The sequence below is a fragment of the Epinephelus lanceolatus genome, chromosome 17 (assembly GCF_041903045.1).
Source record: "Epinephelus lanceolatus isolate andai-2023 chromosome 17, ASM4190304v1, whole genome shotgun sequence".
NCBI classification, from domain to species: domain Eukaryota; kingdom Metazoa; phylum Chordata; class Actinopteri; order Perciformes; family Serranidae; genus Epinephelus; species Epinephelus lanceolatus.
The window spans coordinates 16,031,499-16,057,011 of NC_135750.1; the positions used below are offsets into that span (position 1 = coordinate 16,031,499).

The window sequence follows — 25,513 nt, forward strand, 5'->3', positions numbered from 1 at the left end:
ATCTATGAAAGGCAACCATGCACTGCTGTCTGAAATAATCATTTAAAAATTAAAAACTTTATATATGTACATACAACACACAAAGATATTCCCCAACTGTTTTAATTAGTCTACAATATGGCTTCGTCTTTTATTTCTACTTTTTTTTATTCTAAACTTTTACTGTATTTACTCAATTTACTCTACAAAGTTCCAGCTTGGATGAACTGTCTTTATATTTCGGTTTACGGTCCCTTTAAGTGCCTTGACTGTAAACTCAGTTTCCCACAATGCACCGGTGCATTCTTCCTCGTCGAACAAAAACGCGGAAACAAAAGAAATAATCAGTTTGTCAAAACAAACAACACCGAGTCGGCATAAAGTGAGCGTAGTCGTCGCTGACAGCTGTCAAAGTTCACACCGCAGCTTCGTTTAACCCGTCTGGAGGATTTGCCATGGCTTTGAAACGAATAAAGAAGGCAAGTATTCGCCTTGTTTTATTTAATGTACGTTACAGGAGAGGCTGGGGCGATGCGGAAACGTTTTAACGTTAGCCAGCCAACCATCTAGCTTGATAGCATCTGTTTGCTAGCCTGACGTGGTTGATTGTTGTTCCAACGGTGTTTGTGATTGATTTAACGTTATGTACCGTCAGTTAATTCGCAAGGCGGCTTTTACTGCCAGAAAGTCCGATATTTATGTCACCGGCGATGACACAGAAGCCAGTTAGCTAAGCAGATAAACTTATCTGAGCTAACTTCCAGCTAAAGTTGGCCTAGCATACTACCAGTGTTAACGCCCTGTACGTCGGTGTCTCTGGCTAACTTACTTTTCAATATTATTTAATTTAGCGAAGTTCTAGCTGGTAGTTCAGTAACGTTAGTGTACAGTTTAACAGACTGTAAACTCAAGTTTTCCTCCTTTTAAGCATTTTTTACAGTAAGGCGGAAGCTGCCAAACTCATAAAATGTCGTTTGTCTTGTTTGTTTGCTCAGGAGTTACAAGACTTAGGGAAGGACCCTCCAGCTCAGTGTTCAGCCGGACCTGTAGGGGATGACTGTAAGTGTCACAGTATCTGCTCCCTTGTGTATAAACTTATCATTGTCTTAATTATTAATCCTGTAATATGGCTACTTTCATTCTTGTCATCACTATTGTTCTGTGCTGATATGAAGCCATGATACCACATAATGTTCTCACAAATGTTGTCTTCGTCTTTGTTTCTTTTAGTGTTTCACTGGCAAGCTTCCATCATGGGACCGGTGAGCCTTTTCTGGATTAGTTTCCTGGATATTTTTAAAACCAAGCTTCTTCTGGATCTCCATACAATAGTGTTTTATGTTGACTTTACAGCTCTTTCTATTCTGTATGGAAAGCACAGACTGGCACACTCTATCCCAGTGTCACACACTAAAGCCCATGGTGTTACTTAGACAATAGGAAAAGGGGAAATACCACAATACCATAATTTAAACAAAGTGAATCTTAAACAAATGAAAGGCAGATTATAATCTAAATGAATGGTTGCTCTCCTAATGCAAATAGTATTCTATTATATGCAGTACTAGGCATAATTTAACAATACTTTTCCTCTCTATTCCAGCCCGACAGCCCATATCACGGAGGAGTATTTTTCCTTTCTGTCCATTTTCCGATGGACTATCCCTTTAAACCACCAAAGGTAAGTTTACTGAGTAGCTCAGATGTACACCACCTTCTTAAACAAGTATTTTTCACTATTTTCTAAAGTATATTATAAAACCAATGATTAATCAATAATGAATCATTGGATGCAGCCCTTGTCACAAGAGGGTTATTTTATCTATTACTGCTTTATTGTTGTTTTCATAGATTTCCTTTACAACGAAAATCTATCACCCAAACATCAACAGCAATGGTAGCATCTGCCTTGACATCTTGAGGTCACAGTGGTCGCCTGCTCTTACAGTATCGAAAGGTAACTCATATCTTCATTTTGCCTGTGTGATAGAGCGTAGTATATTACAACAGCACTGTGTAGGATCTGGTTTGTACCCACAATTTACTGAAGTCATGAGGAAACATGTTTAAGGGTAAATTTGGATGTTGGGGAGGAAATGCCAAAGATAGGTGAGTTGAATTCTATCAAAATGCGCATGACAGTGAAGTCCCTTTGGTGAATGAATCCACCAAATCTGCATTCTTCCAAGTGAATGATTTCCAGCCTCTAGGAGCACAGATAACAGGATTTTCAAGCCTGATTATCCAAAAATGAACCTCTGCACCCTATGTGTTTTTGTGACTGTTACGACTCCTTTGATGGCAAGTTGGAAAGGAGACATCAACACAACAGTCAAAAATAACATGGAGTCAGAGCATGTGTATAAACAAAGAAAATGGTTTATTGAGCAACAGAAATCTAACAAAAGATCACAATTGCGGAGGAGGGTGGGTTGAGGTGGTTGTGCCAAATAAACTGAAAGAAATACAGTAAAAGTGGGCCTAATCTGAGTCTGAACTTGAAAACAAAACACAAACAAAAAACTGACTCTCTTATCTAAAAAAAAAGAATCTTAACCAAAAATAGATACAGGGGTGGCACCAACCCTAAAAACTTGTGGACAATGGAGACCTACGTGAGTGAAAAATTTATAGGGTACCCCGACTTACCTAAGTCCACAACCTCGCTCCACAAACCTTGTTTTAAGAAACCAAGTTAACTCAATCGCATGCCGCACCCAACACCACGAACAGCAGCTCTAGCAGGCAGAGAGGAGAAGAGAGCGATCACTGCAGGCATGGTCCTTTCATAAGAGATCCCTGGATGTGATTGGCCAGTCTGGAAGCACCCACACTCTACAGATGCAGGCCAGTCAGGTTGATGGCACCTGGAGAGCAGAGAGGAGGGGGGAGAGAGAGAGAGAAGACCAGGGGGGGAAAAACACCCACAAACACAACTGCACTCTGCCCCTGCCTGGCATGTAACAGTCACTTTGAAAACTAACAGGATTGTTTGATATAAAGATGCATGAAATCGAGGCTTTTTTAAAAATTGAAACGTGCGCATACTAATTTTTGGTCTTTTTCTTACAGTTTTATTATCCATTTGCTCCTTGCTATGTGACCCAAATCCAGATGATCCACTAGTCCCTGACATTGCACACATCTACAAAACAGACAAACAAAAGTGAGCATGAAAGCTACAGAAATTGGAATGTGGAAATACTTGAATCTGTCAACTGTTCTCTAGAAACTCATCCTGTGTTTTTTCATTTTTCTGTAGGTACAACAAAGCAGCCAAAGACTGGACTCAGAAGTATGCAATGTGAGGGGCTGGACTTTCTGCAACAATGACGCATCCCTGAACACCTCAAATTATGACAGTACTGTTTCAACTGCTCATCCACACTGGTTCTTGTTGAGGTGTTTTACTCGCTTGAGGCACTTTCTCTACTTGGACTTTACTTGACTTCACTGTTTTTACTGTTTATTTTATTTTCCCCTTTAAATTGGCGTCATTATTATTAATATTGGTTGTGGTGAGATGGCCTGATGATACTTTTCTTTTAAGAGATTTATATTGTACAAGACCATACTGGATTTATTTTTCATCGTTTTGCATTAAAGACATTAATCAGTAAGTGGATTGCAAATTGTTTCTTGACAACACACATGAGTAAACTGAAGTTCTGAACCATCTTGTGGCATGAAAATGTTTAATGCAGTTCTCAGTATATTTCAAAGTTGAGACTGACCCTTTTTCTACTATTCACATGGCCACTAGGTGGTAGCCTTTACTTTTTACCGCCCAAAGACTCTTACTTAGGAACTGTTGCTCCTTGACAACCTGTTTGTCAAGTAGGGAAATTTGTTTGAGAAACTTGTTTGTGTTACATGTAATTCAGGCCCATTTGCTAACTGGTTATTCATATGGATAGCGGATATTATAGTGTCATACTTCAGCAATAAAATTAATATAAGAAGAGATGTCTTGTTCATTAAAATGAGACTACCCATTATCATTATCTCGGCTGGGTGCAGCTCAATTGTGCATTGGTGAAGCTAGTGTTTTCTCCTATTGATGTGTCCAGAATACACTATAAACATGCTGATGTTAATGTAAAGATGGACATATACATTCTGCAGTGTTGTGGGGGTGTGGCTTAATCACAACTGTGCTGAGTGAGGACTTGACATGTCCTAGTCCTACAAAAATGTTGTCCGTCATCTTTCCAGTCAGCAATTCTATTAAGATCAGCTCTAATTACCTGCCAGAAGAAAAACATTGTTGTAGATTGCTGATAATTGAAATAAAACACTTAAAATAATAACATGTATGCCTTAACCTTGGCAGATTTATTTGAAAGTTCAGCTACAAACGAAATGAAACAACCACAAAGAGACACAAAATGACTGCAATAGTGTCAAAACAACAAGAAAGAGACACAAAATGACTACAATAGTGTCAAAACAACAAGAAGGAGACACAAAATAACTACAAAGAGACAAAAGATGACTACAGAGACACAAAATGACTACAATAGTGTCAAAACAACAAGAAGGAGACAAAATAACTACAAAGAGACACAAGATGACTACAAAGAAGGAAAAACAGAGACACAAAATGACTACAATAGTGTCAAAACAACAAGAAGGAGACACAAAATAACTACAAAGAGACTCAAGATGACTACAAAGAAGGAAAAAACAACAAAGAGACATAAAATGACTACAAAGAGACACAACCCAAAAGGGCAAAACAACACAAAGAGACAAAATGACTACAAAGAAGGAAAAAACGACACACAAAATAACTACAAAGAGACAAAATAACTACAAAGAAGGAAAAAACAACAAAGAGACATAAAATGACTACAAAGAGACACAACCCAAAAGGGCAAAACAACACAAAGAGACAAAATGACTACAAAGAAGGAAAAAAACGACACACAAAATAACTACAAAGAGACAAAATAACTACAAAGAAGGAAAAAATGACAGACACAAAATAACTACAGAGACACAAAATGACTACAGAGACACAAAATAACTACAAAGAAGGAAAAAACAACAGACACAAAATGACTACAAGGAGACACAAAATGACTACAAAGAAGGAAAAAACGACAGAGACACAAAATGACTACAAAGAGACACAAAATAACCACAAAGAAGGAAAAACGATAGACACAAAACTACAAAGAAGGAAAAAACGACAGACACAAAATGACTACAAAGAGACTACAAAGAGACACAAAATAACTACAAAAAAGGGAAAAAGCAACAGAGACACAAAATAACTACAAAAAAGGAAAAAACAACAGAGACACAAAATAACTACAAAGAAGGAAAAAAATAACAAAGAGACACAAAACAATCACAGACACAAAATGACTTTAAAAGGGGCAGAACAACAATAAAGACACAAAATATCCACTTGAGGGGCAAAAAACAACAAAGAGACACAAAACAACCACAAAGAGACACAAAATCGATACTAGTATTTTTTCCTTTCTGTCCATTTTCCAATGGACTATCCCTTTAAACCACCAAAGGTAAGTTGACTGAGTAGCTCAGATGTACACCACCTTCTTTAAACAGGTATTTTTCACTATTTTCTAAAGTATATTATAAAACCAATGATTAATCAATAATGAATCATTGGATGCAGCCCTTGTCACAAGAGGGTTATTTTATCTATTACTGCTTTATTGTTGTTTTCATAGATTTCCTTTACAACGAAAATCTATCACCCAAACATCAACAGCAATGGTAGCATCTGCCTTGACATCTTGAGGTCACAGTGGTCGCCTGCTCTTACAGTATCGAAAGGTAACTCATATCTTCATTTTGCCTGTGTGATAGAGTGTGGTATATCACAACAGCACTGTGTAGGATCTGGTTTGTACCCACAATTTACTGAAGTCATGAGGAAACATGTTTAAGGGTAAATTAGGATGTTGGGGCAAAACGTAACATGGGGAGGAAATGCCAAAGATAGGTGATTCTATCAAAATGCGCATGACAGTGAAGTCCCTTTGGTGAATGAATCCACCAAATCTGCATTCTTCCAAGTGAATGATTTCCAGCCTCTAGGAGCACAGATAACAGGATTTTCAAGCCTGATTATCCAAAAATGAACCTCTGCACCCTGTGTGTTTTTGTCACTTTGAAAACTGTGAAATTGTAGGTTTTGTAAGGTGTAATTGGAAGAGCAAACAGGGTGATGTTCAGATATCAGTGTTGAAACTAATGGCTAGAAATACTTTTTTTCCAAATACCTAAACTAAAAGGATTTTTGATATAAAGATATACGACATCAAGGTAGGTCCATTCATATTTATGTGTTTTTTCATTTTTCTGTACTTGGACTTTACTTGACTTCACTGTTTTTACTGTTTATTTTATTTTCCCCTTTAAATTGGCGTCATTATTATTAATATTGGTTGTGGTGAGATGGCCTAATTATACTTTTCTTTTAAGAGATTTATATTGTACAAGACCATACTGGATTTACTTTTCATCGTTTTGCATTAAAGACATTAATCAGTAAGTGGATTGCAAATTGTTTCTTGACAACACACATGAGTAAACTGAAGTTCTGAACCATCTTGTGGCATGAAAATGTTTAATGCAGTTCTCAGTATATTTCAAAGTTGAGACTGACCCTTTTTCTACTATTCACATGGCCACTAGGTGGTAGCCTTTACTTTTTACCACCCAAAGACTCCTACTTAGGAACTGTTGCTCCTTGACAACCTGTTTGTCAAGTAGGGAAATTTGTTTGAGAAACTTGTTTGTGTTACATGTAATTCAGGCCCATTTGCTAACTGGTTATTCGTGTGGATAGCGGATATTATAGTGTCATACTTCAGCAATAAAATTAATATAAGAAGAGATGTCTTGTTCATTAAAATGAGACTACCCATTATCATTATCTCGGCTGGGTGCAGCTCAATTGTGCATTGGTGAAGCTAGTGTTTTCTCCTATTGATGTGTCCAGAATACACTATAAACATGCTGATGTTAATGTAAAGATGGACATATACATTCTGCAGTGTTGTGGGGGTGTGGCTTAATCACAACTGTGCTGAGTGAGGACTTGACATGTCCTAGTCCTACAAAAATGTTGTCCCTCATCTTTTCAGTCAGCAATTCTATTAAGATCAGCTCTAGTTACCTGCCAGAAGAAAAACATTGTTGTAGATTGCTGATAATTGAAATAAAACACTTAAAATAATAACATGTAACATTATGCCTTGGCCCCACTGAAAGGGCCTATTGGTCCTCCTCCTTCTGCAAAATGTCACTCGAATTAAGACATACCAACACATCTGACACATAATAACTACAAAAAGCAGCAAAACAACCACAAAGACACACACAATGTCTGAAGAAAGATGCTAAATTACTTCAAAGAGACATAAAAACGAATACAAAAGGGACAAAACAACAATAAAGAGATACAAAATGACTACAAAGAAACACAATGACTACTAAGAGACACAAAACGACTACAAAGAAACACAATGACTACAAAGAGACGCAATGACTACAAAGAGACACAAAATGACTACAAAGAAACACAATGACTACAAAGAGACACAAAATGACTACAAAGAAACACATTGACTACAAAGAGACACAATGACTACAAAGAGACACAAAATGACTACAAAGAAACACAATGACTACAAAGAGACACACAATGACTACAAAGAGACACAATGACTACAAAGAGACACAAAATGACTACAAAGAAACACAATGACTACAAAGAGACACAAAATGACTACAAAGAGACACAATGACTACAAAGAGACACAAAATGACTACAAAGAAACACAATGACTACAAAGAGACACAAAATGACTACAAAGAGACACAAAATGACTACAAAGAGACACAGTGACTACAAAGAGACACAAAATGACTACAAAGAAACACAATGACTACAAAGAAACACAACAAAGAGACACAAACTGACTACTAAAGGGATAAAAAAACCACGAAGAGACACAAACTAACTACAAAGAGACACAAAATGACTACAAAGAAACACAATGACTACAAAGAAACACAACAAAGAGACACAAAATGACTACAAAAGGGTAAAAAAACACAGAGACACAAACTAACTACAAAAGTGACACAAATTAACTACAAAGAGACACAAATAACAACAAAAGGGGCAAAACAACAATAAAGAGACACACAATCGCCTCAGAGACAGAAAGTAACCAAAAAGAGATTTATGAGTACAAAGAGATACAAACAAAACAAAAAAAAAACGACATAAACCCATCACACAGTCTGGGTGTCTTGCTCTTGTGTAGTAGAGGTGGTGGGGCCACTGTCTCATAACCCACTTATGCTCGGAAGTGAGACTTACGAATAATTTAAATAGGAAGAATGTTATGAAATCCCAAATATAGCAGAACAAAATATTAGACAACTGTAGAAAACGCAGAACACATTAATCCACACGTAACAAGACTATAGCCCTGAAAACCATCATTTCCTGGCCACAGCATGAGAACAATGCCAGAATCATATTCCTATAGGGACCTGCAAACCTTTTATTGTTTACATCACTGAACTCCTGCTTCTGTATTATTATTATTACTACTTCACTCAGCACATAAACAGCATCTTTGGACTGTGACTTTCTACACATTTGTTTTGCTTTCTCTTTCCTGTATTACTTCCCCATAGCCACTCTCAGGGTGCCGAGTGTTTCCTCTATAAACCAATAAATTGGCGACATGGGGTGTTATTATCAACTGCCAGCCTGTGTCAGAAAGTGGCATAAAAATATTGAAAGTACTCGAGCCTGCCTTTGTGTTTGTTTATTTTCATATGCAGTGGACTTGAATTGTATTTTTCAGCTCATAATAACTGTGATTTTGTTTCATAACAGCTTCCCATAAATGAGACACAATAAACGTGTCCCCCACAAACTCAAATTGAATTCAGTGAATTTCTCACATATAATAAAGTTTTAAGACTTCACAGAATCCAAGGGGAGGAAGATGGTTAAAAAAAAAGGTTTCTGGGAGGAGTCCCGGGTTTTTTTTTGCAGGGTGACACGTGAAACTTTCTCGAGGAGTTGGTTGGTATGTTTGCTGTGTGCTGTACGGCGCTCCGTTAACTCTGCAGACAACCTATAGCGAGTGGACCAGTGCTGCTGCCTATTTTTAGAAGTCTGCCTAATGGGGGAAAACGAAGGGGCTTGAAGAAACTGCAGAGGAAGGTCTCAACTGCGCTACCATGAGCCCGCACAACACCGCCAAGTGACGGGATTAAAACAAAAGAAAAGTTAACAGAAGTTTCAACCGCTTCGCCTCAGCTCGACTTTACTTTGACTAAAACGCAGTGGCCACCGGAGAAGTTGCTGCGCAGCGCAATGGCTGCCCAGTGCGACACTTTAAGCGGATACTTGCAGCAGTCGGACCAGGGCTCCAACAGCGAGCGCAGCACCGACTCTCCTCTCCCTGGATCAGAGGAGGATCTGAGCGGGCTCCATCCGCTGCCAGATCCGGAGTGGACTGAGGAGAGGTTTCGGGTGGACCGCAAGAAGCTGGAAGTCATGTTATTAGGTAAAAGAAACCAAGTAACTAACTACAAAGTTACTGCTAAAGTATTTTCTAAACGTCTATCCTGTCCACGTCTCATCTCCTGTAATTGTACCCTGTCCTTTCCGAGAAGCTGCACACTCCAGCAGCCCTCTGACGGCCCTTTGTTTATGCTACACTCATAAAATGACACTTTCTGTACACACATGCTACTTTTGGGAAGTTCAAATTTCAAGACTCCTTCCCAGCATGGTCAGGAAGCTCGAGCGTGTCATGCGCGTGATCCGGAGTCAATTAGGGGCTAATTAAGCATCAATTAGCTCTGAGCTTTCAATTAGAGTTTTCACACAAAAGAAAGTGATACACCGAGCACAGGGAGAAGCTGCTGAGTTTACAGTCATGTGGGCGTGCGTGGTGTCTGCAACAAGCTTAAACAGAAGGTTGAAGAGGTCAAAAACATGAGACAGTGATCATCATTGCTGTGCTGATGGAGAGGGCAGTAACATGCCCCGACCACAGGCTGGCGCTGCACAAACTCCCATGGTCTGTTTATAGACTCAACTGCAATTGACCTGAGCATGCAGTTTGCTTACTTCTCAGTTAAACTTAAAAGAGACTGTTAGAAAACATCTTTTAAACGAATTGATGCTCTCTGCCTCAAACCTTGACGCCAGGTTCCTTTTTCAAAAGACAGTACTCTGTTATACAGTAGAGCTTCAACGATTCATTGATTAATTGTTAGTTATTAAATTATTTGCCAGCTAATTTGATAATCCAGTAATTGGTTTGAGTATTTTTTTAAAGGAAGAAAATGTTAAATTCCCTGATTCCAGCTTCTTAAACGTGATATGTTCCAGTTCATTAACGTCTCTGAGAGTAATCTTTGTGATTGTGGACAAAATAAGATATTTGAGGACGTCATCTTGGGCTTCAGGAAACATTGATGGATTTTCTGACATTTTATAGACCAAACATTTGTTTTCATAATTGGAAAAATAATCGGCAGTCCTGTTGAACAGTGTCATGCTGACTTTTCCTGCATGTGTGGGCTGCACAGTCAATCGGAATATTATCAAAATCGCAATATGGCCAAGTGCAATACCCAAATTGCAGGAGCTGCAATGTTTTGATAAAGGTAAAATGTGTGATGACATATAAATGAAGCATTGTGTTATTATAAATCACATTCAACATGCTTGTTTGGTACAGACCCCAGCTAATATCTCATCATTATTGTTTATTGTATTGTGTCAGTGAAGGTAAACTGCAAAAATTACCATTCCCACTAAATTGTGAGTCATTGCAATTGCAATATCTGTCAGAATAATTGCAATATATATATATATATATATATTTGCATATTGTGCAGCCCTGCTATGACAGTAAACTAAATATCTTTGTATTGTGGACAAAACAGGACATTTAAATATCTCTTTTGGGCTTTTGGAAACATTGATCATACATTTTTCTCCATTTTCTGACATTTCATAGACCAAACAACTGCTTTATTAATCAAGATCTCTTTTCTGATGTCGTGCAATTGACAGCGAACAGTTAAACAAGCGATGACAGACTCATCAAGACAGGCCAGGCCGGTCTCTGTTGAGAGTTCCCTGGAAACTCAAAGGTTGAGATTATTCATCACCCATTTCAAAACACAAGAGAGAGCAATATTAGAGCCTTCGGTAAACGGGCTGGATTCTTTTACCATTTTATCAAGACTGAGTGGCAGCCAAACATGACCTTAGTAGGAACATCCGTCATGATTGTGCTGTAATTAAAAACAAGAGTTGTACAGTAGCATGACGCTGATTGTAGCTCTAAATTTTACTCGGTGAAAGCTGTTAGTCTGTAATGTTTAAGATGTGATTAAAGTTTGAGGCAAACTTTTGGAGTACTCGTCAGCGAGCGTCTGGTGTTGAAGTTTATCCTACACACAGACGCATGCACTCACACACGTAGTTCCCCTTGAGGATGTCCTGGTTGCTGCCTCGCTGCTCGGTACATTCCTCAAAGCTCCATGTCATCCCCAACTCTTCCAGGAAAACAACTTAACCAGAGGCCAGCCCTAAAGTGTCCCAGACAAACTGTGCGCCATATCCTACAAGTGTCTGTTTGTGCATCTGTATGCGTTGTGTATAATCTATCCGGTCTACCAGCTCTTTATAGTTTTGTTAATTTGCTCTGGTATCTCTGCCAACGTCTTGTTTCACAATTGCTGCATCATGACATCATGGGTGACATTGCTCATGTTGACAGTGCAGCTGGGTTGTGGAGTAGAGACGGCTGCTGCATTACATTTCCCTGACCAGTTGTAGATTCAGGTTTAAATACATCAGTATCTCAACTGTGAAACTGCTTTAAACTTTGGCATGTGGCCTTCAGGAAGAATCCAGGGAGTCTGGTTGCATCGTATGTAAAAACACAGTCTGCTGAGTTTTGCACATGATGCACTGATAACTACAGAAAGCTAGTCTCAGTCTAATTTCAGCTCACTGGATCAGATTTATGTCCATAAATGCAATTTCAAGTCTCAATAATAAATAGCTCTTTTAGACACATCCAGTTGGGTCAGAGCTCTGTAACATCTGGCTGTGTTTTGATTGGACAGGCTTTAGACTTTGACGTGGTACAGCATGTTCTGAAGGCCAGAATCTGGACGCTAATGAAATAATTTTATGGGAACCTTAGTGTATTTTTACTCAGTGTTTTACTGTCTGTGACGGTATCTCTGGCTTCTCTTTCCTGGAACATTAAGTGTGCTTGACCCTCGGCAAAGAGCCACGGGTTGATTCGTGCTGCGTTCACTTTTCAAACAACAATAGCTCAGCATCTTGACTTTTTATCGCATCAAGGTAATATGTCTGAGCTAGTTGGCCTTTTTTAGGGGCTGATATGACCATCTGGTTCAGGAACAGCCGTCTCTTTTATAAATTATTACATCAGTGGTTAAGCAATAAACTGCTGTGCGGTACACTTGCTTGTGTACAGTATGGCTAAACATTAATTCACAGTCTTGCATATGGATAACACATTTTTTACCTACACATACAGGAGGGGTTTTGACATGGATGTTTTTTTTTAAATGTTGGACAAAAATAGTGACACATCAATGATAAAAATGAATATGGAAAGAAACAAGAAAGATTTAAAATTGGGCTGCAGCTGATGTTTGTTTTTTATAAACGATCAATATGAGTTATTTTCTTGAGTATTGGATTAAATAAGTTAATATATAAAAGATCCAAAATAGTGAAAACTGCTCATAAAAACTTTGCAGAGCCTACAGTAGTGTCTTTAATGTTTGGTTTTGTCTGATGAGGAAAACAAATTAAAAAAAATATTGAATTAATAATAAGATAAATCAGAAAAAAACATAAAATCCTCCCATCAGAGAAACTGAAATTACAGAATATTTGCCATTTTTGCTTAAGAAATGACCAGCAATCCATTTATTATCAAAACTGAGACTGATTAATGTTGTGTTTGGCAACTAATCAATTAATAGATTAATGAACTCTAATTAAAAACAGATGATAGCAACAGAGTTATCACAGCATGAAAATAATTGACTAAATAAACCGTGCCATTTTGCTCATGCTGCAGGTCAGTTTCATTTGCTTCCAGTACAGTATAGTCAGGCTGTACTGATGAAATTGTTCAACGTGGTGTCTTTTGTGCCTGAATCATGATTGTTTGATCGCCTTGAATGCTTTGATCGATAACCTTTGTGGTCTCAGTGTTTATTTAAGAGGCTAGCTAATTGCTGTGTTGAGGAATTATGGCGTGATGCATGTTGGCAAACAGACAAATAAGCCTGTAACATGTGTGTCTGCCAGATTACATACTTTGTTCATGGACTGCTGGAGTTTTATGTTTTACAGTCAATCCCAGAGGCAACCTGCTGAAGAGCCTGTCTGTCTGTCATGTCTGGCATGTGTCTGATATAATTAGGAAGTTTGGAATAATTTCCAGTATATACATGTATTATATTCCTTTATCTTCATTATCATTTTTTACTATGATTTCATTCGTTCAGCGTCACAGCCACTTCTGTTTGTTATAGTGTAACATAATCCTGGCCCCTATTCTGGATTTGTATCTTAATTCTCAGAGTTTTTATGGAGTTTAGTCCTCAAATCAGATAAAGTTATTATCGTAGGTGATTTCAATATTCATGTTGACATTGATAATGACCGCCTCACTACTGTGTTTAACTCATTATTAGACTTCAGAGTGTACATGTACCCCCTCGCTCTGACGAAATTGAAATTGAAGACTTAATCTTTCTACAAAATCCCTCTCAATCAGATCATTACTTAATAACTTTTGATGTCTTATTACTCGATTACGCGCCACTTGGCAAAAGCTACTGTTCCAGATGTTTATCCGATAGTGCTGTAGCAAACTTTAAGGAAATAATTCCATCAACATTAAATTTAATACCATGTCCCACTGTAACAGAGGTTTCCTATATTAACTTTAAACCCTCCCAAATTGATTATCTTGTTGATAGCGCTGTAGGCTCACTGCAACAACACTTGACTCTGTAGCATCTCTTAAAGGGACAGTGTGTAGCATTTCCAGTTGCTTATTGGCAAAAATCGATGTCTACATTCATAAATGTCATCATTGGTGTACTATTACCTCCACCAATAATCTGACTTATTCCCGTAAAAGGAGAATTTCAGATTTGTTTGTACATTGTGCGGGTAAGTCGTCTAGGGGGTTCCATAACGTTTCACCATCTTCAAAATACCTCCGCCAGCGAGGGACATACAGCCCCGCCTTCAGCGTATTCGTTGAGACCCAGGCCAGCGCTGCGTGACCCAGGAGCCAAAGGGGCTAGAGGCGCTTTGCTGCTACCCCGGCATCGGGGCTTTCGCTGCCAAGAAAGCGCAAAAGGGAATCAAAAAGGCAACGTGACCGGCGAATTAAAAAAAAAACGGGGGTCAACATCGGGGTAGCCTTTCCTAGGTGGAAATGGCTGCTGAAGGAGAAAGGTTTTAAAAGGGACGCTGACGTTGCCTGCTTTGTTCTCGACAGGTAAAAAACTTTACTGCCTAAATTAGCTTGTCTTCCTCTCTCTTCCTCCACACCTAGCTCCTACCGATCCTACCTCTCTCCCTCTCCCTACCAGTGCAGGCGTTGAATCACCAGATGAAGATCAAAATATAAATGAATGATTTAACCCAACTAATTAGTACATAGTTCATGCTTGTTACACTCAGAGGATTGTACAGTGTCGTAGAGCAATATTAGCACTTTGGGAACATTTGTTTGTGTTCATTAGCAAGCTGCTAGATGCTATGTGGTACCAAATCCCCCAGCGCAATATAATTCACTATCTTGCTTTTAGGTACACAGCGGCTATCTTAGTTGCAATACGCATTTGAAACAGTGAAGCGCTAGAGTGCGCTATCCGTTTGAATGCAATGAACGGTTTCAACGTATGATGGGAGAAAATCCTACAGAATGTCCCTTTTAAAAAGAAGATAATGAGACAAACAAAGTTAACTCCATGGTATAACTACCCAAACCAAAAATTAAAACAAGTATCTCGAAAATTTGAAAGAAATTGGCATTAAACCAAACTGGAATAATCTTGGTTAGTCTGGCAAAGCAGTGTTAAAATGTACTGGAAGGCCCTCTGCAATGGTAGAGCAAACTATTAATCAGCATTAATAGAAGACAGGGATTATTATGTTGATCTGTTTTGTACACACGCCATCTGTCCGTCATGGCGGAGGGATCCCTCCTCAGTTGCTCTTCCTGAGGTTCCTACCACCAGGTTTTTGGGGGAAGGGATTCCTTATCTGCTGTGAGGACAGAGGGATGTCTGACGCTGTACAGCCCTCTGAGGCAAATTGTGATTTGTGATATTGGGCTTTATAAATAAAATTGAATTAGTTTGATCTATTATTTAATCTATATCAACATCAGCATTTTATCTACTAATCGGATAACTGATGTGCCCGACAGGCAAGTGTCATTTTTCACGTTTGGCCGGAGAAATCTGATCACTTGTAGCAATGCATCTAAAGTTTAGTGCCATAATAACATTTATATTAGCTTTTTGTCAGAATCCATAAATGCTGTCCTCACAATAAACCTGGCTGTACTCAGAAAAGGTGTCAGAGTGGGACATCAGACTGTTGAAGAGCCATATAGTCAGGGGGTTGCATAAATTTTGGAGAATAGAAATGACAGAGTAGCACTCTGTACCCATTAGAATATGTTGGTGACTCACCAGAATGATTCCACAACGGAGCAAAATCCCAGCGTACACACCTAAACTACCCTCTGTTTGGATCAGCCGTATTTCACGCCCCCGTTCTGGCACCGTTTGCATCAGGAGAAAATGGAAATTGTTAACTGCTTTGCAATTACAAATTTACTGTCTCTCACATTGGCAGCGACGCAGGTTCCCTGGGCTTAGATCAGTAAATAGAGTGTAAAGTGACAACAAAATCTCACCCTGACAGCCATCTGGGTTTAACGGTTGTACTGTTGGCACCCTAGAATAGAACTCCCCAAGTTAATGGCTTGGATACCTTGACACAGGCATGAAAGCCTGAAAGATAGTTTTATGTGTACAGGGAACAGTATAAGAGAACTTTTGTGTCTTGTTTTTTCTTACATTCATTATGATGTGAAGAGTCCAGAGGCAAGTGTGGGAAAGAGGTAACATTTTCTGCATGTGCAACAAGGTTTTCCATGCGTTTTTTTTAAGCGTGCATCACCTATGCATTCACCCATGTATGGGTCAATTTGAGGAGCTGGCTGTGGGATTCCCTGCTCAGACTAGTAATGATGAGAGTTCAGTGGTGTTTGTGACTTAGCACGGCCTCCTGGTGGGCCAGTAACTGCAACAACAACCTGCAATTAGGCTAAGTGAATCATTTTCTTCATTGAACTAATTTGTTTTCCTGCTCCTAAACCACAGACTATTATTGGGCGGCTTTGTCTCAGAACGGAAAAACTGTTGCATATGGTAATGAGAAAGTACAGGTATTCTCAGTATGTAGTGATAGAGGAGTTGTTTTGTTCATGTGTGCTGAAATGTTTCTCACATACAATGTTATCTGTGGGCCACACAAAATAAGAATACTTTCATTTAGAGGCCAGTGGAAAGTCATCCTCTGAGAAGGGAAAATTGTCCTCTGCTGAAAATGCAATTATATTTCTCAGTATTCTTTTTTTTCCCTTTATTGTTTGGAGAATTATTTCTCTGGCTTCAAAACCCACATAATGAGGGGAGTATGTGTGAGGGCCTCATCCTCCTCGTCCTCCTGGGTGCTGAGTAAGACTCACAGACAGGAAGTGAGTGTCTTGTGGGGAATGTGCTGCAGGCTTTCTCTTCTCTCTCCCTCTATTGCTCCCTCTTGAGCATTCGAACACTGTTCTGTTGTTCCAGCCTCCGTCAGATCCACTGTGGAGTTGTTGGACTTTCCCGGGTCTTTATTCTGACACTACGACGCCGTCCTCACCTCGTAACCCGACCAAACCCAGGCAGAAACATTACTGAAACACACAGACATCACAAACACTTGTGTTTTTGTAGCTTGCGCTCCTCGGTTTTGCAGCGAAGAAAGTTAACAGTGTACCCACACACTTAATTGCATATAATCATCTCTATAATGGATAATTAGATACAATGTTAAAGCTATTTTGATTTCAGTGCTCTAATATATAATAGCATTACATGGAGTAGTTTGAAGTAAAAGCAAAGATGGAGAGGCAGGGGGACTTTGGGAGAAACCTTACACACACCACCTTTTGGAAAAATGCACTGAAGGGTGGAAAACAATAGACAGAGCCAGCACTAGAAAGGAAAATCCTCTCTGATGTGAAAATTGTGCTTTCCCTCTGATGAGGTTATCATCTGCCATTGGGAGATACTGTGATGTTTAAACCAGATTCGGACTGGATTCTTTACAAAATGTGTGTGTGTGTGAGTGTGGCAAAGCAGCAGTTGTGCTTATTTTGTAGTCGTGGATCACAGTCAGAGTAGTTACCACTGTCAGGACACAAAAAAAGCTTCACATTCATTTCAATAAAGCAGATATTCATTTACTTTCACACACATTGGCTTCCAGGTTCTGCCTCAAGTTCCTCACAGAGTTCACTCTGATTGAACTGTGACCTGTGAAATAGTGACACTAATCCTGTTGTCAGTTTGAGGGAAAGGGTAGGATTGGCCTGTTGTTCAGACTGTATTGATGGTACAGTCTCTAGTCTTAGTCTTCAATCTTCATCTGCTGTCAAGATGAACGACTGCGTAGGAGGGACACTGAATAGGGTTGTAAGAAAATATCCAAACTTAAGTTTCACAATCTAATTAACTGAAGTAAGCACTGAAATTGCAATATGACCAGCTTCAATATCCAAATCACCAGAGCAGCACCTATTCCGTAAAGGTAAATTGTGTCACAATACAACATTACAAATAAAGCATTGTGGTGTTACATAGAGATGCACCGATCTAGCTTTTTCAGTTTCGATACCGATCCCGATGCTGTGGCTTTGAGTATCGTCCGATACCTGATACCGATCCGATACCATGGTTGACCTAAAAAGCTATATACCTTTACATGTAGAACAGAAAAGACTAGAGGCATCAGACATTGATGACTGCACAGTTCTTTCCTATGATAAAATGAAACAGATTAATGCAATAATGAACTATTTATTTTTAACAAAAATAAACAATTGTGCAACAGCAGTTGAAATAGTGTGAAATACCTCCACACAGCAGATTCTCTCCTTTGCTCCATGGCGTATGACGTGGCTCGCGTTGCAATAGATTTAAAGGGAAAGGATCGCCTCAGGTATAGGTTGCACTTTCCGATACCTGATCCATCTCTTTTGATGATATCGGGGCCAATATTCGATCCAGATATTGGATTGGTGCATCCCTAGTTTTACAGTGATGCCCAGCCTACAAATCATATTCCAGATGTACAGGAACATGCTTAAAATAACAAATAACAGCAGCAAATAACATCATTATTATTTATAGATTATTTTCAGCGATCCAGTATCATCTATGCAAAGTTAAAACATCAATCCATATCATCATCTTTATGTTATTCCATTATTTTGGAACTATGTGTCACTGTCAAACAGGGGCAGGCAGATGACAAGCAGCCACAAAGATGATGAGGATGACAAAAATCCTCTTGGACATAACAGTGATTTATACTTGGTGGTTTGGGCATCCGATTAGGATGCCTCTTGGGTCCCTCCCGCTGGAGGTGTCCCGGGCACGTCCCACTGGTAGGAGGCCACGGGACAGACCCAGAACAAGCTGGAAGGATTACATATCTTGTCTGGCCTGGGAACGCCTTGGGGTCCCCCAGGAGGAGCTGGAAAGCGTCACTGGGGAGAGGGATGTCTGGGGTGCTTTGCTAGGCCTGCTGCCCCCGCGACCCGGCCCCGGATAAGCAGATGAAAATGGATGGATGGATGGACATAAATCAGCAGTGTGAAAACATTTTCGATTATGGAGAAAATGCAGGTCAACAGATAAAGAACATGCTGTATGTGAGTTGCGAGTTAAAACACGAGCATCTCACTCTGCTAATTTCTCATGGCAGCAATGTTAGCTGCTGTTTCAACAATGTCAGGCTGAAACAGCGTGAATCCCTTCTGAAATTCAACTGAGCTGTTTTGTTAGGAGACATGGTGACTTAAGACCGTCTGTGAGTAAGAAAAATGATATTGTTACATGTCATTTGTTGAGCTATGAGTAGAGGAAAAGTCTGCTAGCTGCTAGGCTAATTCATGCAGTGTCAACATGTTTAAGCTAATAATGTGTAACTAGCAAAACAAAATTGTTTTGTCCATAAATCATGTGAGTTACTGAGCTGAATTTGATGCTTTTGTGAAATGATCTTGCCAGAAGATTCTTTCTGGCAGAAAGCCCTGAAGGTTAACTTATTCAGTGTACTGTTTTTATGCGTGTTCGTGGAGTCAGGTTAAAGTAAAATTTACTGCACTTATTATTCATGTGTTGTTTTTATCTTCTATGGCCAAAAGTAAAAAGAAAAGGGGGGCAGCTTCTTCTGTAACATAATGTGTTAAATGAGTATATGATATCGTCTCATATTGATCGCAGGCCCCTGAATCTCATCAAATTGAAATCGTAATTGCGGCAGACTTGATATCGGCAAATATCGTATCGTTTAATGAATTGATTTGATACTGTATCGTGATGAAACTGGTGTCGAAATAATCTTTTTGCATATTGTGCAGCCCTATTTTTTGATATTTCTTAAATTGTTTACCTTAAGAAACCTGCTTGCACTTGACTTTAGATCGGATCTAGGATCTGTAGATCGTTGTTTTTGCATTAGCCACTAGTTCTCCTACACACTTGGCACACGGGAGAAGTCTCAGTGCTGCAACCCCACGACTAGATGCTACTAAATCCTACACACTAGACCTTTAAAGTCTCTCTACATGTGTCTGTGCATAGTACATTTTGGGAGAGGGGGCCATATGGGAAGCAAACACACGTCACAGCATTCAGTTTGTAATTTAAATGGTTCAGTTGATTTAACTGGTGGATTTTTATCTTCACTGGGCTTTGCTCGGCTGCCTCTTGCCACTTTCCCTCTCGCTCCTTTCTCCTCTCTTTCTTACAGATTTTACTGAAACATGCTGATACAATTAAACAATTCTATTCGACTTTGCTTACGCGTTGAATTCCTTCATCCTGGGCATGATGAAGCTTTCAGGAGCTGTAATATAATTGAGCTTCAGTCGGCGGAAAAACCTGTAATTCATTACTCAAGAAAATAAAACCAGGAGTCCTATTTCAGCCGTCCGAGTGGAGCTGGAGTGCTGTGACCCATTTCTATGCTCCTGGAACTGTAAATGGGCTGAAATGAATACCTGTTTTTCTACGCCCCTCAAAGCTCTTTTTCTTCAACCCTTTTCAAAGTGCAGATTTACATTCTGTCTGGTTTGCGGTTGCTATTTTAGAAACGTTTTTTGGGGGGGCACTCCTGACTTACCCCGCACGCGTGCGCACTCACCACACACACATAAAGGCAGAAACACACACACACACACACACACACCACCCGGCCCTTCACCACCACCACCCCCACCCCCCCACCCCCAGAGCTTTCTGTGTTTATCTTTGGAGAACCTCGGGTTTTGGTTTGTTGTTCTCTCTCCTCATTCACCATCCAGTACAATCTGCCTTTTCTCCACTTGCCTTGATTGGAGAGAAAGCATTTTTATAAGAGCACCTTTTTTGATCTAGTTCTGGCCAGGATATTGTCCACTTGAACAAAGGAGAGAGGGTGGAAAAAGAGAAGTTTGTCCAAGAGCAGGAATTTTAATAAAAGACCCTAACTGGATTATGTTAATTTCCTTAGAGCTGTTCTGTTCTGCATAAACTTCTCTGATTGGACATAGCGGAGATAACTCAGAGGCTCAGTGATCAAGTAGAGTAATCGAGGAAAGAATTTCCATCACTTCAATCCTGTGCATGACTCTACGGTTAAAATGATGATGTGAGATGTCAATGATTTCCCAATAGTACATTGTAATGTTTACAGTGCAACTCTGGGGCCTGTTAAGTGAGACTGACTCCCTATGCTCCGTGGGGGATCTAACACAGTAGATACCAGGCACCAGGAATGTACAGCGTTGTGTAATCACTTGGCAGCGTTCACACAAGACAGATAAAGGAGGAGATGATAACCCAAACATGTTACCAACAACAGCCTGATGCAAGCTGTCTCATTTCCTGGGCTGGATGATCTGACTGCAGAGATGCTTGTGTGTACATAAAGCTCGTTGTTAACGTGAGGTCATGATGGTCTGTTCATGGACATAGTGGAAAAACAGACTACAACTTAAAGTCTATTTTTGATTATTTTCAGACCTCATCCAAGTGACCTCGAGGTCGATGAGTCTAGTTTCTCTGGCAGGCTGTCATCTTTGTCTGCCGGAAAGTAACATGTGGCACTTAGTGCATTTATTTGATAGCACAGTTGCTTGGCAACCCTGCAGGAGTTGAGAGGAGAGAGGAGCTGTTTTGAGTGCAGAGGGTGACTTCTGCTCAGCACAGAAGTACGCTGACAGGTGTTCATTTCTGTGGGTATTAACTGCATTTACCAAAGCTAGAAAAGTGATAGTGGTTTCAAAGCATTGAGTAATATCCTGTAAGATTTCAGTTCTGGTTCATTTGGTGAGGCACAGGGCTACTGTGTGAGGTTTTGTGCTACATCAGATACTGGTTGGGCAGCTGCTTGGTCAGAAATCCAACACAAGAGCAACGTGTGTATCTGTTGTAGTGCAGCCAAACAAATTCCCATAGTTTGCCAGCTGGCTCCCACACTGCATTGTCTGCTTTGATGTCATCAGTGCAGGAATGGTGGACTATGCCACTAATTGGTGTGCCATATCATCTCATTCACGATGATACCGGTATGATTTTTAATATCATATGGTGATACTCACAATATTTTGACGTGTTTACATAGGACGTCATACTGTTAACCACGGTAACAACAAGCATGGCTGAAAGAGAAATTATTAGTGACTCCATGGTGGTTCCAAAAAGAGTTGCAGCAGCAGTAGTGTGGAATAAGCTGTGGCGGCCCGGACTTCTCAGACTCTTTTAGTGAGTTACCGCTCAGAGGGAACTCAGTCAGCGGCTCCTCTGGCAGCAGCACAGCATCTCTCCCTCTCCTCTCTCGCCCTGCGCACAAGGGAGTCGGTGTCGGCAAGTGATTTTGTCATAAACCTGTGGTAATGTAAGCCTACATGACGCTCGCAGCTCGACAAAAAACTCCATATATGTGAATGTGCGATAGTTGTGGTATCATAACAGCCTGTCACAGAGGTTACAGTGTGATGATTAGAGGAGAAATGGCAGAGCATAAAGGTCCAGGTGGAAAAAACAACAACTCAGTCACTCAGGAAATCACCTGTTGATTTATATATATATAGATCCCAGGGGACATTTTTTGTATTTGGGAGCTGTTTAAATGTGTAATTTGTGGTAGATTTTATTTTGTTGAACTATTAATATTGTATACAGAATCTGAATCTCACTCTGAGTTACTGTTGTTCACAAACTAAAGAAATGAGAGATCATTTTAATTTGTACTGAATATTTGATGACAAACTGTTAGGGTGACTTGTAAACTATATTACTTATTTTGTTGCAATTCTATTTTCTTAAATTAATAAAAAATGTTATTAGGGCCACATCGCCCAGTGCTACTGATAGGGTTGGGCAATATGACCGTATATACCATGCAATGAGAGAAATGTGTCCACTGTTAGCGATTTGGCAACACTGTTTCTACCATGGGTGCTGTTTGTGGCAGGCTTTGCTAAATTCTTATATGATCTTGTGATTATCTGGCGACTCCAGTTAACTTGCAAGGCAACGTGACTCAGGATGAAATGGAGGAGGAGGTGGAAGTTGTGAATACTATACTGAAACCTGTAACACTGGAATTCTGAGAAAACTTAAAGCTTCTTAGAAGAATTTTAGTTTTACTGCTTTGAGGCTTTCGTTTTTAACTCTGTAAAAGGTAAATAATCAAATGTTATGAAGGACTGAATGGTTACATACACTCATACAGTGATAAAATATCTTGGCCCTATTGCCCTCTCCAAGCTACTAACAGTGAAAACTACTATTATAGAGAGGTAATGCTACTTTGAATTACTGTTACTGTTTAAAAAATGCTGACAATAAATAGCATCAATAATGTTGTTTGAACTCAAAAATCTTAAGGATTATAACTTCAAAGAACTCCATAACCACCATACCATTTTACAGAGCTGAATAAAATGTGCATCACCTATGTATTTATTGTTTATTTTGTAGAAAATGGGCAGTATAATATCACTTGCGAGACAACCAGCTATGTTGCCAAGATACATATATATAAAAAAAACTGTACTTTTGCTCAGACTTGAAAGCATCACATGTATTTTCACTTGTCCAAATGTCCATAGCGAGAGGAATGTGAATCCTAAGAAGCAACTATTAGGCTAACAAATGATCTCACACGATAGATAAACAGCTTAACAGTTGAATCCCAAAAGTAGGATTTGTTGTCAGAGACATATTTGTCTGTCACAAAATATTAATAACCTCCCAATTTTCTTTTAACATACGCAGATAAAGAGGTCGGTGATGAAAGCTCAGGATGTTTCTCTGGCAGTTTTGATATGAAAGATCACAGAGAGCAAACAGCTCTGCTGTAATAGTAAACTTCCCAAATCCTTGCTCTGTGATTAGATACCACTGCTGTCTTGGAGAAGCAGTGAAAGTGTTTCTCAGGCGCTGGAGTCTTTTGTTTAGGAGCCAACTTGTGTAACGTATGCCAAAGCAGTTCACAGGGGAAAGTTAAGTGTTGGCTTTTGTCTGTTTTCATTTAGATGTCAACTCCATTACTGCCAACTGTGTGTCAACTGCAAGGTGATACACTCGTAGAAGCATCCTGTCTTTGAAGTTTAGGCGTTTAGGTTTGATTGATGACAACAGCTCCCCCTCGGTCACTGAATACCAACCTGACTGAATGCTATTGATTGTACAGAATGTACTGTCTCCTTTACTTGTTATTTACCCTTCAGGGAGCCCTTTTTTATTTAAATTAGTCTGTGTGTGAGGAATAGAGGTGGACGATATAAAGATATATACTGTGAGACATAGATTTGTCATACACTTTGCTGCTCCGTGCATACAAAGGTAGCCCTTCATTTTAATATATCTGGGTGTGTCTGGCTTTGACAGGCAATTTTGGAGGCAAATCATCTGCTACGCTTACATACACACTAATATTTCACTGTCATTCAGACTATGACTATATTTTCAAATTTGATACAAGTCATGTAAACAGCATATTCCGTTTGTATATATCGAATTAGGCCTTTTTTTCCTAATTTGGCATTTGCTGTTTAAGATGTGGAATATTTCGATGTTCTTCTTTGGACATTTATACAGCACATTCAGAAACTGTGTCTCATTTGGGGTTTTTACAGCAGTTTGCAACACACGGCCTCTTGTCTGTAAATGGTCAGCTCTGTGCGTTGTCATGGATTGTTTCGTAGCCAGCTAGCCAACAATTTGCATGGCTGAAATAAAGCCTGCATTCCTGTCCAGAAGTAGAAACACACCTGTTTTTAAACATTATGAAAGACTTGGATTTCAACAGGTTTTTGATAATAATGACCTTTTCAAGAAGGTGGTTGAAGGAATGAAAGTAGGAGGCTGTGTTTGCACGGTCGAACAAGGCCGCCACAGGTGGAAAGCCTTGGAAAAAAACGTATTACGACGCAAAGAAGCAAAATGGCTCCAGCTGTCCTACTTTTCTATATTTTCCCATGATAAAAGACATGTTCGGGCATCTTATTTTAAGTATGCACGGCTGCATGTAAACCGGAATATTAGTGCAATATTCATTTTCATTAGCATTGTAAACAGCTTAGCAGAAATATTGTCTTTTCAGAATAAGGGCAAAAAACCTGTGTGATGAAGTGATTTGTATTTAATTACTTCATGAGCTAAAATTGGACATTTCCAGTTAGTCATTTCATCAAAATCCTCAGCTGAACTACCAGGAAATCTGCTCTATCATGACACATATCAATATCACAAATAGAGGTCGACCGATTTATCAGTTTGGCAGATTAATCAGCGCCAATAGGACGTTAAAGTATCCTTAATGGCGGAACGGGGCTCCGATAGTGGCCGATAGCTCTGACCTCCACTTATCACATGGTAAGGCTGTAAGACTTTTGCACAGAGTACCCCCCAAATACAAGGTAATGTGCACTTTAGATAATTTGTATGATTTAAATGAAAGTTAACTAATGGAGGACAGCTTTACTTCTTTATTAAGGACATTATAAGGTTGCTGATTATAGAATAGCATTATGTGCTTTCTCTGTTTTGCTAGCAAACATGGTTGATATAATTTTGCTATAATTAAGTAGCA

General features: G+C 39.4%; 2 protein-coding genes across 2 annotated transcripts in view; both read left to right on the plus strand.

Moving 5' to 3' along the window:
- The first annotated feature begins 275 nt into the window (after positions 1 to 275).
- LOC117248766 (ubiquitin-conjugating enzyme E2-17 kDa-like) lies at positions 276 to 3,599 on the plus strand. Its single transcript, XM_033614018.2, has 7 exons — positions 276 to 458; positions 975 to 1,038; positions 1,210 to 1,241; positions 1,583 to 1,660; positions 1,831 to 1,936; positions 3,052 to 3,145; positions 3,242 to 3,599. The coding sequence occupies exons 1-7, from the start codon at positions 435 to 437 to the stop codon at positions 3,285 to 3,287; spliced, it is 444 nt and encodes a 147-aa protein (XP_033469909.1). The 5' UTR covers positions 276 to 434; the 3' UTR covers positions 3,288 to 3,599.
- A 5,634-nt stretch (positions 3,600 to 9,233) lies between these two features.
- The window catches only part of bicc1a (BicC family RNA binding protein 1a), an 89,793-nt gene continuing 73,513 nt past the window's right edge, over positions 9,234 to 25,513 (plus strand). Inside the window, exon 1 of the mRNA XM_033613643.2 lies at positions 9,234 to 9,557. Coding sequence (XP_033469534.2) covers positions 9,365 to 9,557 — 193 coding nt within the window. The 5' untranslated portion in view covers positions 9,234 to 9,364. The remainder of the gene's footprint in view (positions 9,558 to 25,513) is intronic.

Excerpts from the sequence above, each read along its gene's own strand:
- LOC117248766 (XM_033614018.2), top strand. The coding sequence starts at position 435 with ATGGCTTTGAAACGAATAAAGAAG. Across the intron at positions 459-974 it reads CTTTGAAACGAATAAAGAAG|GAGTTACAAGACTTAGGGAA; the intron begins GCAAGTATTCGC and ends TTGTTTGCTCAG. Across the intron at positions 3,146-3,241 it reads TACAAAACAGACAAACAAAA|GTACAACAAAGCAGCCAAAG; the intron begins GTGAGCATGAAA and ends ATTTTTCTGTAG.